General features: G+C 29.4%; 2 protein-coding genes across 3 annotated transcripts; one reads left to right on the forward strand and one right to left on the reverse strand.

The window, feature by feature from the left end:
• On the forward strand, positions 707-1,419 carry LOC109362200. 2 transcript variants are annotated; one of them, XM_019607838.1, is made up of 3 exons: positions 707-897; positions 930-1,070; positions 1,155-1,419. In XM_019607838.1, the coding sequence occupies exons 2-3, from the start codon at positions 968-970 to the stop codon at positions 1,274-1,276; spliced, it is 225 nt and encodes a 74-aa protein (XP_019463383.1). In that variant the 5' UTR covers positions 707-897; positions 930-967; the 3' UTR covers positions 1,277-1,419. The 2 variants fall into 2 exon arrangements, with proteins under 2 accessions (XP_019463383.1, XP_019463382.1); XM_019607837.1 differs by having other exon boundaries at positions 708-1,070.
• On the reverse strand, positions 4,925-6,565 carry LOC109362198 (auxin-responsive protein IAA31-like). The gene is made up of 4 exons (XM_019607835.1): positions 6,023-6,565; positions 5,645-5,847; positions 5,452-5,548; positions 4,925-5,267 (listed from the first exon to the last, which is right to left on the reverse strand). Exons 1-4 carry the CDS (start codon positions 6,268-6,270, stop codon positions 5,213-5,215), a joined length of 603 nt encoding a protein of 200 aa, XP_019463380.1. The 5' UTR covers positions 6,271-6,565; the 3' UTR covers positions 4,925-5,212.

Consider the following 10,152-nt stretch of genomic DNA (forward strand, 5'->3'; position numbering starts at 1 on the left):
TTAATAGAGCAATATTTTGACTCTTACTTAAAGCTGCATTGGGAAGCTGATAATGATACCATTACTTAAATCACGATGTCTTTGTCAACCCATGATTAGAATCAACGGCACCGTCGCACTAGTGTTCACATTTAATGTGCAGTTTTATTAATTTAACTTATATATGCAGGTTAATATGATGAATCCTAAGATTTCATTTCCTTAGCTATATAATATGGGCATTTTATGTCAATGTTAGGTACTAAACTTCCTGCATGAAGACCCCACAACAATTGATATTTTTTGGTTGCCTTGCCTTGTGTTCATAAGTCTTCCACGTTCTCATTCCCCAAACCATGTCAATATCACATGCCATTTAAGTTCACAAAACTACAATATTTATAAAAGATGTATGTGATGTAAAAAGTGTTGCACAAAAACATTTTAATTACAAGACATGCACTAAGACATGCATAGTTATGTGTTAATTAATAATCATCATAATCAATCAAAATCTCAAGATAACAATGTAAAGATACTTTTTACAGAACCACAGTAGCACTGTTTTGCCCAAGATAAAATATCTTAAAGGAGAAGTACAGATTTAACCTTATCTAGTGCAGAAGTTTTTGACCAATAGTCCAAAACAAACATAAACATATAATAGCAACAGTGTAAAAAGAAATCACGTGTAAGAAGGAAGGTGTGTCTGTGAGTAGAAAGCGTGGACCATGTGGTTGGGTACCTTTAGTTTAATGAGATAAGGAAACTCAATAAAAAGGACTCATTTCCCTTAGCTTCCATCAATAGCCTCATCTCACGGATCTTGCTTCTCTTTTCTGTGTTTGTGTTTTTCTCTTCTTCTTTTCTTATTTTAGTTCATTCTCTTATAACTTAGACATTCTCTGAAGTCCTAGAAAATACATTCATTGCAAAGAGATAGACTTGGGTAGAAAATTCAAAGGGTTAATATAAACTACTAGTTCAAATGGCCTCTTGGAAGAAGACCATCACAACACCATTCAAAAAAGTTTCCACTCTCTTTAACCAACAACCACCAAGGGATAATAATGCTAAGAAGGCTCAAGCAGGTTTGTACTGTGTACAATGAAAAAACTTTCTTATAAATTATAAGATATTCAAATGTTGATTATATGGTATATATGATTTTGCAGAGCAAGAAAAACGTGTAATGGATCTGCAGGGTGAAGTAATGGCTTGTGGGTATGAAGATGTTCAAGTTATGTGGTCTATGCTGGATAAGTCCAAATCCACACACTGCAACATATCTTCATAATAACATGACACAACGTCTTTATAAAATATATGACAGTGAAGTAATTGGCAAGTGTTTTTGTATGCTAATGTTACTTAAAAGTCATAATTGCATTATCATACTATAGCTTATATTAGCTAGCTATTTAATCTGGTATGATTGTAATTGTCATTGTAGAAAATGGTAAGATATTACTATGAAGGTGTTAGTGGTATCAGTTTGTAATATTTTCAAGTAAGAAAAAAAAAGAAATCCACATGATTGACGAAAGAAAATCATGGCGAGATTTTGTTCAATGTGTCCTCTCTGCTATTACTCTCTCCCACCTCATCATTTTGTTTATATTCACTTCATTCTTTTGGTAGGTTCTTTAAAATAATATAAAGTTAGTTGTGAAGTAAAGGACGTATTTTTTTTTTGTTGAGGTAAATTCTTGGATATTTCTTTCTGCCTTCTGGAATCCTCATCCATCTTTTTTTGTGTTTTTGTCTTCTTTCATATAATGAATGTGTTACATACATAATAAAACTCATTGTTAGTACAATCAATAAGTTTATTCACTGATTTATTTTTGTATAAAACTGAAGAGAAGACTATAGTTAACATCCAAAAAATGTTGATTCCTTAGTCAGGTTGTGGTAGAATATGCTTTATTAAGAAAAATAAAACATTTGAATCAACCCAACAAATTTGATGTCAAAACGTTCTCTTTTTATTTTTTATTGTTTCTAATTCTTGGTTTTTTTATGAATATTTTAATGTTACTTTAATAATGGTTTGATGGTTTGAATTTTTAAATAAAATCAAATCATTTTTTTCAAAAATTAAAAAATCAATCCACACCGTAGAGTAGTAGACAAAACATTTTTTTTCTAAAATATTTATTTTTTAAGAGGTGAAATAAATATATTCATTTTTTCATGGAGGCCCAAGGGTTACAGTGGGCTTTGGTCTCTAACCTTCTGCATTCATAATTAGACTTCTGAATCCACTATTCTAAGGGTAGAGCACTTGAGAGATAAAAAAATAAAATAAATTACACTAACACCTCATAAGTTTTAGTGAAATTATATAAATTATCTATCACTTTTTTACATGTACATAAACCACCCCTTCATAAGAAATAAGTGTAATCTTTTAAACAAAAAATGTGATAAATGCAATTAAGTTAAACAAAACATGATATATTGTGGAGACTAGTCCAAATAATATATGAGTCAATATTTCTTTATTATTTTTGATTCGTTACACTATATTATAAGAGCGATTTAAACAATATTTCTTTAGAAATGTTGATGCATTATGTGTAGGTGTAAAAAAGTGAGGGGTAGTTTGTATAATTTCACTAAAACTCAGAGAGTGTCAGTGTAATTTACTCTAAAAAAATCTTACTACAACACGTGATTAGCTTCTTCATAGCAGCCATTAGCAATCACCATGGCTGAATTTAGGGATGACAACATGAAGGTATAGGGATGAATTAAGTGAAAACAACTCTCATATAAAAATTATGAATAATAAATTTAGGTCTTACAACTAATCATAAATAATTAGAATTAAAAGTTAGTTATTAATAACATGATAAATATATATATATTTTCTGTATATGACTATACCAAACCTAACTCCAAACCCAATATATGAAATGGTTTTAATCGCATTAAATTTGGATTGGATTTAGGAAGGGTTCAGTTTAGGTTGCCAACTAAATTGAAGTTGAAGTGTTGGTTGGCTGCATGAAAATCATAGACGACTAAAAATGTAATTGCCCGTGGGTGTTCCCAACATCTAATACTCACGACCTCTCTATTCTAGTACTAAATAGCTGCTATCAGTGAAGGTGCTACATGCTCCCTGATTTTTTGAAAAATGTGTCTAAAAATATTTACTTTATGTTTTATATATTGGTATTAAATAATTTTATACTATTGTGAATATATAATCTTAAAAAATTTTATGATTGTTTTTCCAAAACGAATAATTAAGTGTTTCTTTATATATTTTGTTTGAGTCTAACCAATTTGTTCTCTAAATTTAATGGGAAAATTGATTGAATTTGCAAAGTTTTTCCATATGTTTTTTGTTCAATTAATTTGGTGATATTTGATAATCAACCTCACAGTTACATAAATGAAATGTATATTAATATTGAATTTGTATTTTTAAAAGGAATCAATAATCTTTTAGATAAGTTGTTTGAAAGTGACATTGTATGCTCATTAACTTTTTTTTTTAAGTTAAAAATGATTTTACTTGTTGTCACAACATCAATTGACAAAATTATTTCAACTATGAAAGTTATAAAAAATAGGTTGTGTAATCGAATGAGAAATGCATGGATGAAAGACTATATAGTCACTTATACTGAGCGATAAGTGTTTAATAACATTGACTACGAGAAGTGTTCAATACATTAACAACGAGTTGATAATTTAACGATTCAAAATATGAAGTCACATATAGATCAATTATGAAATATATAATTTATTTGATTGATATATTTAAATTTTGTCTTCATAATGATATTTATAGTTTTAATTTTTAACCTGTGTCGCACGCCCTATCTTCAAGTCGTCACTGGCTGCTATAAATTAAATTTTTCAATACTGATATTCTTATATTTTTATCTTCTACTTTATTTATATTTTATCTTTTTTTTCCTACACCACCTATATCTAAAAAATGTTTTGGGTTTAACATTTTCCTAAATTTCAACCTACTCCAGATCTCAATAGAAAATAGATGATGGAGTTAGAGACAATGTCCTTTCAAGTAGATGGAATGGAACAATAATGTCCTTTAAGCATGTTTCAAGACAATGTAAAGTGTGTAATTCACTGAAAGTTATATTAATTTACTGGATTCTATAATAAAATTGTAATTTTCAAATATTACAATATTAATATTAGAGTAACAAAATGTACTATATAAGTGTATCTTAAAAAAATAACAAATAAATAAATAGGAAATGTATTTTTGGTACCAAGGTTTCAACCATAGTATTGGTGGTGATATCGACTATGTCAAAAACCGGCTAAACTAGCAAACATGAAAATTGTTTGAATACAACATGTTTCCATATATTATAAATTTCTTTAGTGTATAATATATAACTGTTATTTGGGTCCAAGATGACCCGAAAAACTTCAATTTTTTCAACCCTTTGCTAGAACTGAAACTTGAAATTGAAGGGCTATGAATGATTATCCAATTAAGATATCAATGTCAGTTGGTAAATGTTTCATCTACAATAAAAATAAGTTGAGCAGACAAGTATTTGAATACTTCATTATTTAATTCATAGTTAGAGTTTTGGTCTCTAATTATGACAATGAAAGCAAAACCACTGTTTTTGACACGAGGGATAGATGTGGAGTCCATAAGCATTATTATGTTGTACCCAACAAAGGTAATAACATCAAAAGCAAAGAAAAAAGGCACCTAATTGGAACTTAGGAAAATTGTACCTGCTTTTCATTGTTTCACTACTAGCTTTTGATAAATTTTGAGCAACACGTGAAGTTGAGTATTTAACACTCTAACTAGTAGGTGAGTTTCATTAAAGGAAAATGCAATATATATCAAATGACCACAAAGATAGTTGAGCTATAGCTATATATATATATATATATATGCCTTGTAGGTAAGATTGATGAAAAGGAGATGCAATATATCAAATGACTGCATAAGAATTGAGGTAGCTCTTAAACAAGGTGGTAATTTAGAAGACATGTTCTCATAAAATGAGAGACTAAGAAACACTATAGCTATGCATTGAATAGAACAATTTGGTCAGAAGATATAAATCTAAGTTTTTTGGTGTATATTGCTATCATATTCATATAATAATAATCATGGAAGTCATTGTTTGTTTGTTTTTGTAATTAAGTATTTACTAGGACAAAACTTCATAAACAATGAAAATTTAGGAGGTGCTTGTGTGCATTATCAAAATAACTAGCATCTGTCAGCTCTTATGATCCTCAGCCTCTTCACACTAGTCAAGAACATCCTGTATTAAATTCAATGAAAAACTTTTAAAATACTGAAAATGAAAGAGGCTCCATATTCATATTGCTGATAGCAGAAAAGGTGAAATAAGTAACATTTAATTTTATTTCTTAGATAGCAAAACTAAGGTATATATATATGCATACATACATATATATATATATATATATATATATATCACTTACTCCCATGGTACATCTCCAACCATCAGCCAGTCCCCTTCTTTATCCTCATAAGTTAGAAAATGAAAATTCCCATAATTATTTGGATGGGAGTTAGGGTCTGTAAAAAAAACAATTTGATATCTTAAATAGAATCCTTGTTGAAATAAAAGAAACTGCAAAATGGAAATGATTTTGTGAAGATTTCAAAACTTACTAAGAATGGTGGTCCTAAACATATGACCGAGAGCTTTTACTAGTCCATCATAGCTATGGTGTGCCATCAGATTCAATTTTCTACCTATGAGAATGCCTTCCATGTAGACTTTAACAAACAAAGAGGGTCTATGATGGTTTTGTTTCTCAACAAGGGTGCTCCTGAATATGGACTTAATTGGTGGCCAATCATAACTATGCTCCCTGAATCATACATTAACATGTTAATTCAACTAATCATATATTATGCACACATAAAAATATCATAGTCTACTATATGAACACTAATATCAAGAGAAAGTAACAAAAATCTATTAAGTATACTAGCTTTTATCTTCAGAAAAGTGCAACTGAGAACAATATGAGAAGAGAGATGAACCTTTGGGAAGAATTGAAAGCTAATTCAGATTGAGAAGATTGACATATACTAAGACCAAGTCTGAGGTCAGTGCTTAAATCAGTTTTTTTGGTGCTATCAATATTTATGCAGACACCTGAGAGACACAAAGATGAAGAGGAAGAGGGTGGTGGTGTCTTAGAAGAAGGGTGGTTGTTGCTATCAATAGAAGAAGATGAAGATGATGATGACTGAGTTTGATGAGCATCAATTAGTTCTAATGTTTCCATATCCTCCAAACCAATGAAAATGACCAATACTGAAAAGAAAACCAGCCACCTTAGGCTACTTATATATATAGCATAAAAACTATACTTTAAACACTCCAATTATATAAAAATAAAAAAAGGGTGAGAGAGAATGAGAAGCAAAAGCAAAAGCAAAGTGAGACATTGAGCAAGACTCTTGTTAGTTTTGATTTGCCATGATGGTGGGTGACATGTTCACAAGGTCTAAGTTACATGGTCTTCAATTAATTACTTATTTTGAAGTTTTGGTTGGTTGGAACCTAGAAAAGTTGTTTATTTTATTAAAAGTCTTAATGATCTTCCACCCCTTTTTTCTGAATATTTAAATTTTGGAAAATCATTATTTTATTTTAATCACTTCTGCATTCCATTGCTGATGCCTTCACATCATCATGTTTTGAAATATTAAATAGTAAAAGGGCCAAAGGGTTTGGCTCAATAGCCCTTACCTATAGACATGCACACCATGTATATAATTAATCAAATCAGAAATAATGTAAAAGTGATATTTGGATAAATAAATATATCATGTCTTTCCAATACTATATGCTTATAATCCATTGTAGAATTTAGTGAGTTTTCATATTTGTTTGAGTATTACTCTAAATCTAACATATTGGACCACACCACAGAACATTATTTCTTGATATGTTAGAATTTTCTACATTTTCTATTTTGATATACAAACATAAATCATGGACAGCGAAAAGCTCTTTAATATGTACCATGTTCTGGTGGAAATCCAACCCAATTTCAACTGCATTCTGCCATAACAATAATAATGTCAACTAATTTCTTACAAAAGGACATTCTATTTGAAGGAGTTCAAGTATCAAATTAACACTTGTTTGCTAGACCCTTTTGAGCATTATCCTTATTTGTTAATGGAAAAAGTGTAATGACTCAATAGGTTCATCCAAATTTAACTAAAGTTCAAGCCAAATTCATGCCAGTGCATAAGTGTTGGAAGAAATGATGGAGACTAATGTACAAGGGACATTCAATTCAGTCTTTGATTTTGTACCATCACAATACCCAAAGAGAAAATAAGGAGAAAAGAATTAATTTGACAGCTTGATCCATAATATCACCAACCCAAGTTTGGTAAGTTGGAGTAACTATGATGTTCAGCCTTATTTAGTAATCTGGGTGCATTTATTTCAGCTAAACATAGTAACAAATTTGAATACTTGGACCCCCACTGCAACAATTGTTTTTTTCTCTGAATGATAACAGAGCAATTGACATGTGTGCAAGTGTGCAACAAATGGAAGATATATCAATATGTTCTGTTTTATAGTATTATAGAAACTTTTATTTGCATGGAGATAATCCATTTTCAATCAAGTTACAAAATATATACATTTCGATCCAAATTTTTCAGATGGCTCTTTTCCATTTTTATCCTTGATTTCATTGAATTTGGTGTAGGGTAAAATTTATCATCTCTCATACTCTTAGCTGAACCTTTAACTTATAAACTTTTTTTACCTATATACTCATATAAAAAATAAGACTTCCCAATTTGAATATACATAACACAACCTTGATAAATGAACAATGACTCATATTTGAATTTGAATATTTTACTATATGACAATGACATTTTCATTAATAAATTGTCCAATATTACTAGTAATAAAAACGGTACTGTACAACCCATAAGTATGTTCCTAATAGCCTCGAATGGATTTATTATTCAATAGACCCATGGGCGTGGGGCTATATATAGATCAAAGATGTAATGAAGAGAGGAAAAATAAATTATTAAGTAATAAATAGCTATTTTAATTTAATAATAATTAGCAATAATTACTTATTATAACAGATAACTTGATTGATCAAAATACATTTAATTTGAATACTCCCTGGAGAGATAATGAAACGTGATTTAAAGTCAAAATCTCCTCTTTGCAATTTGTAGAGTAGACAATCTTCCTGGTCTCGGTTGTTAAATGTTTCTACGTTTTCCACCTTTACTTATCACCATTCCCATTTCTAAAACTATTGACCTCGACTCCTTTTTAATTGATTGAGATACTTTCTAATAATAAAGAGATAAATACTTTAATTTTTTTATATTTTTAATAATAAATATATTATTTTAATATACTTAAAATGATAAATATGTTACTACATGTTAGATTTTTTATTTTATTTTTCAAGGAATGGAATACTCCTTTTAAAGAGACATGCTAACCAAAGAAATTGAACTATGCTGGGAAATCCGTGAATACATGCCTATTTCATCTTAATCACAATTTAATTATATATAGAATTCGAAGAAACCTTAATGAAATTTAACAACTTGCATTTATGTGGCTATTAACAAAAATATTGAAATTTGACTATGATGGATTATATTATTAACCTGTAGCTAAAAGATAACTTTCTTAATTAACACAAGTTTGAGTGGAAAAAAATCTCTACTCGGAAAATTAATTGTAGCTTATCTCTCTAGCTGGTAAAAAAAAATACAGTTTTAATTTGGTAAGCTTAATGAATTATTTAGCCGAAAAGTATGACATGCAGCCACATTGAGAGACATGCAATCAACTACTGTGCTCTCTTCTTTCTCTCTCTCAATAAAACGTATTTGCATGTGCCTAGGCATGTACAATACCTTAGCAATACCAATTTCTTGCAATACCATTATTGAGTTTTTTTCAACTACACTAATATGGTAATATCTCTTATCATCATATAATAAATGTCTTGTTTTCTACTTTTATTTACAAGTTAATTTTGTTGAGTTGTTGATACTGAATCTTAATTTGCTTCCAATTCTACTTTCCCTTTTGATAGGGCATTGGTAACTAGGGGAGCTAGGTAGCAACAATTATGACAAACCCATTTGTGATAGCAAGGAAATATTAAATGGTATCAAGCTATAACAAGACTAGAGAGAATGTAATGCATAGATGGTCACCACTTTCTTCTTTTTCATTCTTTTCCTTTTTCTCTTTTGATGCTTTTTCATCACATCTATGTGAAGATGCTGCTACCACTATGATGTGAACTTGTGCATACTATCTTACTTTTATGGTGCTTCCTATAGTGTATTTCTGTAACGTGAAACTGTATGGAATACTTTTTTACTGGTACTAGTATAATTGCATATGACACAGCAAGAAGAGAGTGAGAGTTAGAAGCCACAGGAAACAAAATTATTCCACAAGAAAGGGAGAGAGAGAGAAAGAGATATATAAGATTTGGTTTGTGAAAAACAAGGGGTAAAAGAAAAGGTTGTTCCCCAAGGTTGCTTTACTTGGACTTCTCCAATTTTTTCTTAAATGGTTAATATATTATTTATTTCATCATTTTTTTTGTCATTGTACTTTGTGTGCATCTTAAGCATATAGAGTGGATTTTCTCTCTTTTGTTGTTATCTTTTCTTTCCAAAAGGTTGGATAGAAGAAGACACTATAAAAGAATCAGAGGTGGGCATGTCAAAGGAAGAGTTGGATACATGGCCTTTTTTCCATACTGAATTGGTTTCCATGTTCAGATTTTATGAAGCCCAATTAAGTCATTTGTGACTTTCATGAGTATGCAAGGACAATATGAATTACTGAAATGTGAATAATTTTTATATTAAAATCGTGAGAATAATAAATTTGAGTTATATAATTATATTAAAAGTTAATTATCGGTTATATAATTACTTCAAAAAAATTATTTATATATTTTAATTTTTGTCATTTAAATCAGAAGAAATGATACAAATTATTTTTTCTTAATTTCTCACTAAAACCTTCTCACATTAATTGTTGTTTCTTATACTTTTATTTCTTTTGGCAAGAAAAATATTTATTTTTACTCATGTTTTAATGACAAAAATACTATTATATTATATATAGAAGA

The sequence above is a fragment of the Lupinus angustifolius genome, chromosome LG12 (assembly GCF_001865875.1).
Source record: "Lupinus angustifolius cultivar Tanjil chromosome LG12, LupAngTanjil_v1.0, whole genome shotgun sequence".
Taxonomy (NCBI): domain Eukaryota; kingdom Viridiplantae; phylum Streptophyta; class Magnoliopsida; order Fabales; family Fabaceae; genus Lupinus; species Lupinus angustifolius.

Excerpts from the sequence above, each read along its gene's own strand:
- LOC109362200 (XM_019607838.1), top strand. The coding sequence starts at position 968 with ATGGCCTCTTGGAAGAAGACCATCACAACACCATTCAAAAAAGTTTCC. Across the intron at positions 1,071-1,154 it reads TGCTAAGAAGGCTCAAGCAG|AGCAAGAAAAACGTGTAATG; the intron begins GTTTGTACTGTG and ends ATGATTTTGCAG.
- LOC109362198 (XM_019607835.1), bottom strand. The coding sequence starts at position 6,270 with ATGGAAACATTAGAACTAATTGATGCTCATCAAACTCAGTCATCATCA. Across the intron at positions 5,549-5,644 it reads GTTTAGGACCACCATTCTTA|ACCCTAACTCCCATCCAAAT; the intron begins GTAAGTTTTGAA and ends TTTTTTTTACAG. Across the intron at positions 5,268-5,451 it reads GTTGGAGATGTACCATGGGA|GATGTTCTTGACTAGTGTGA; the intron begins GTAAGTGATATA and ends AATTTAATACAG.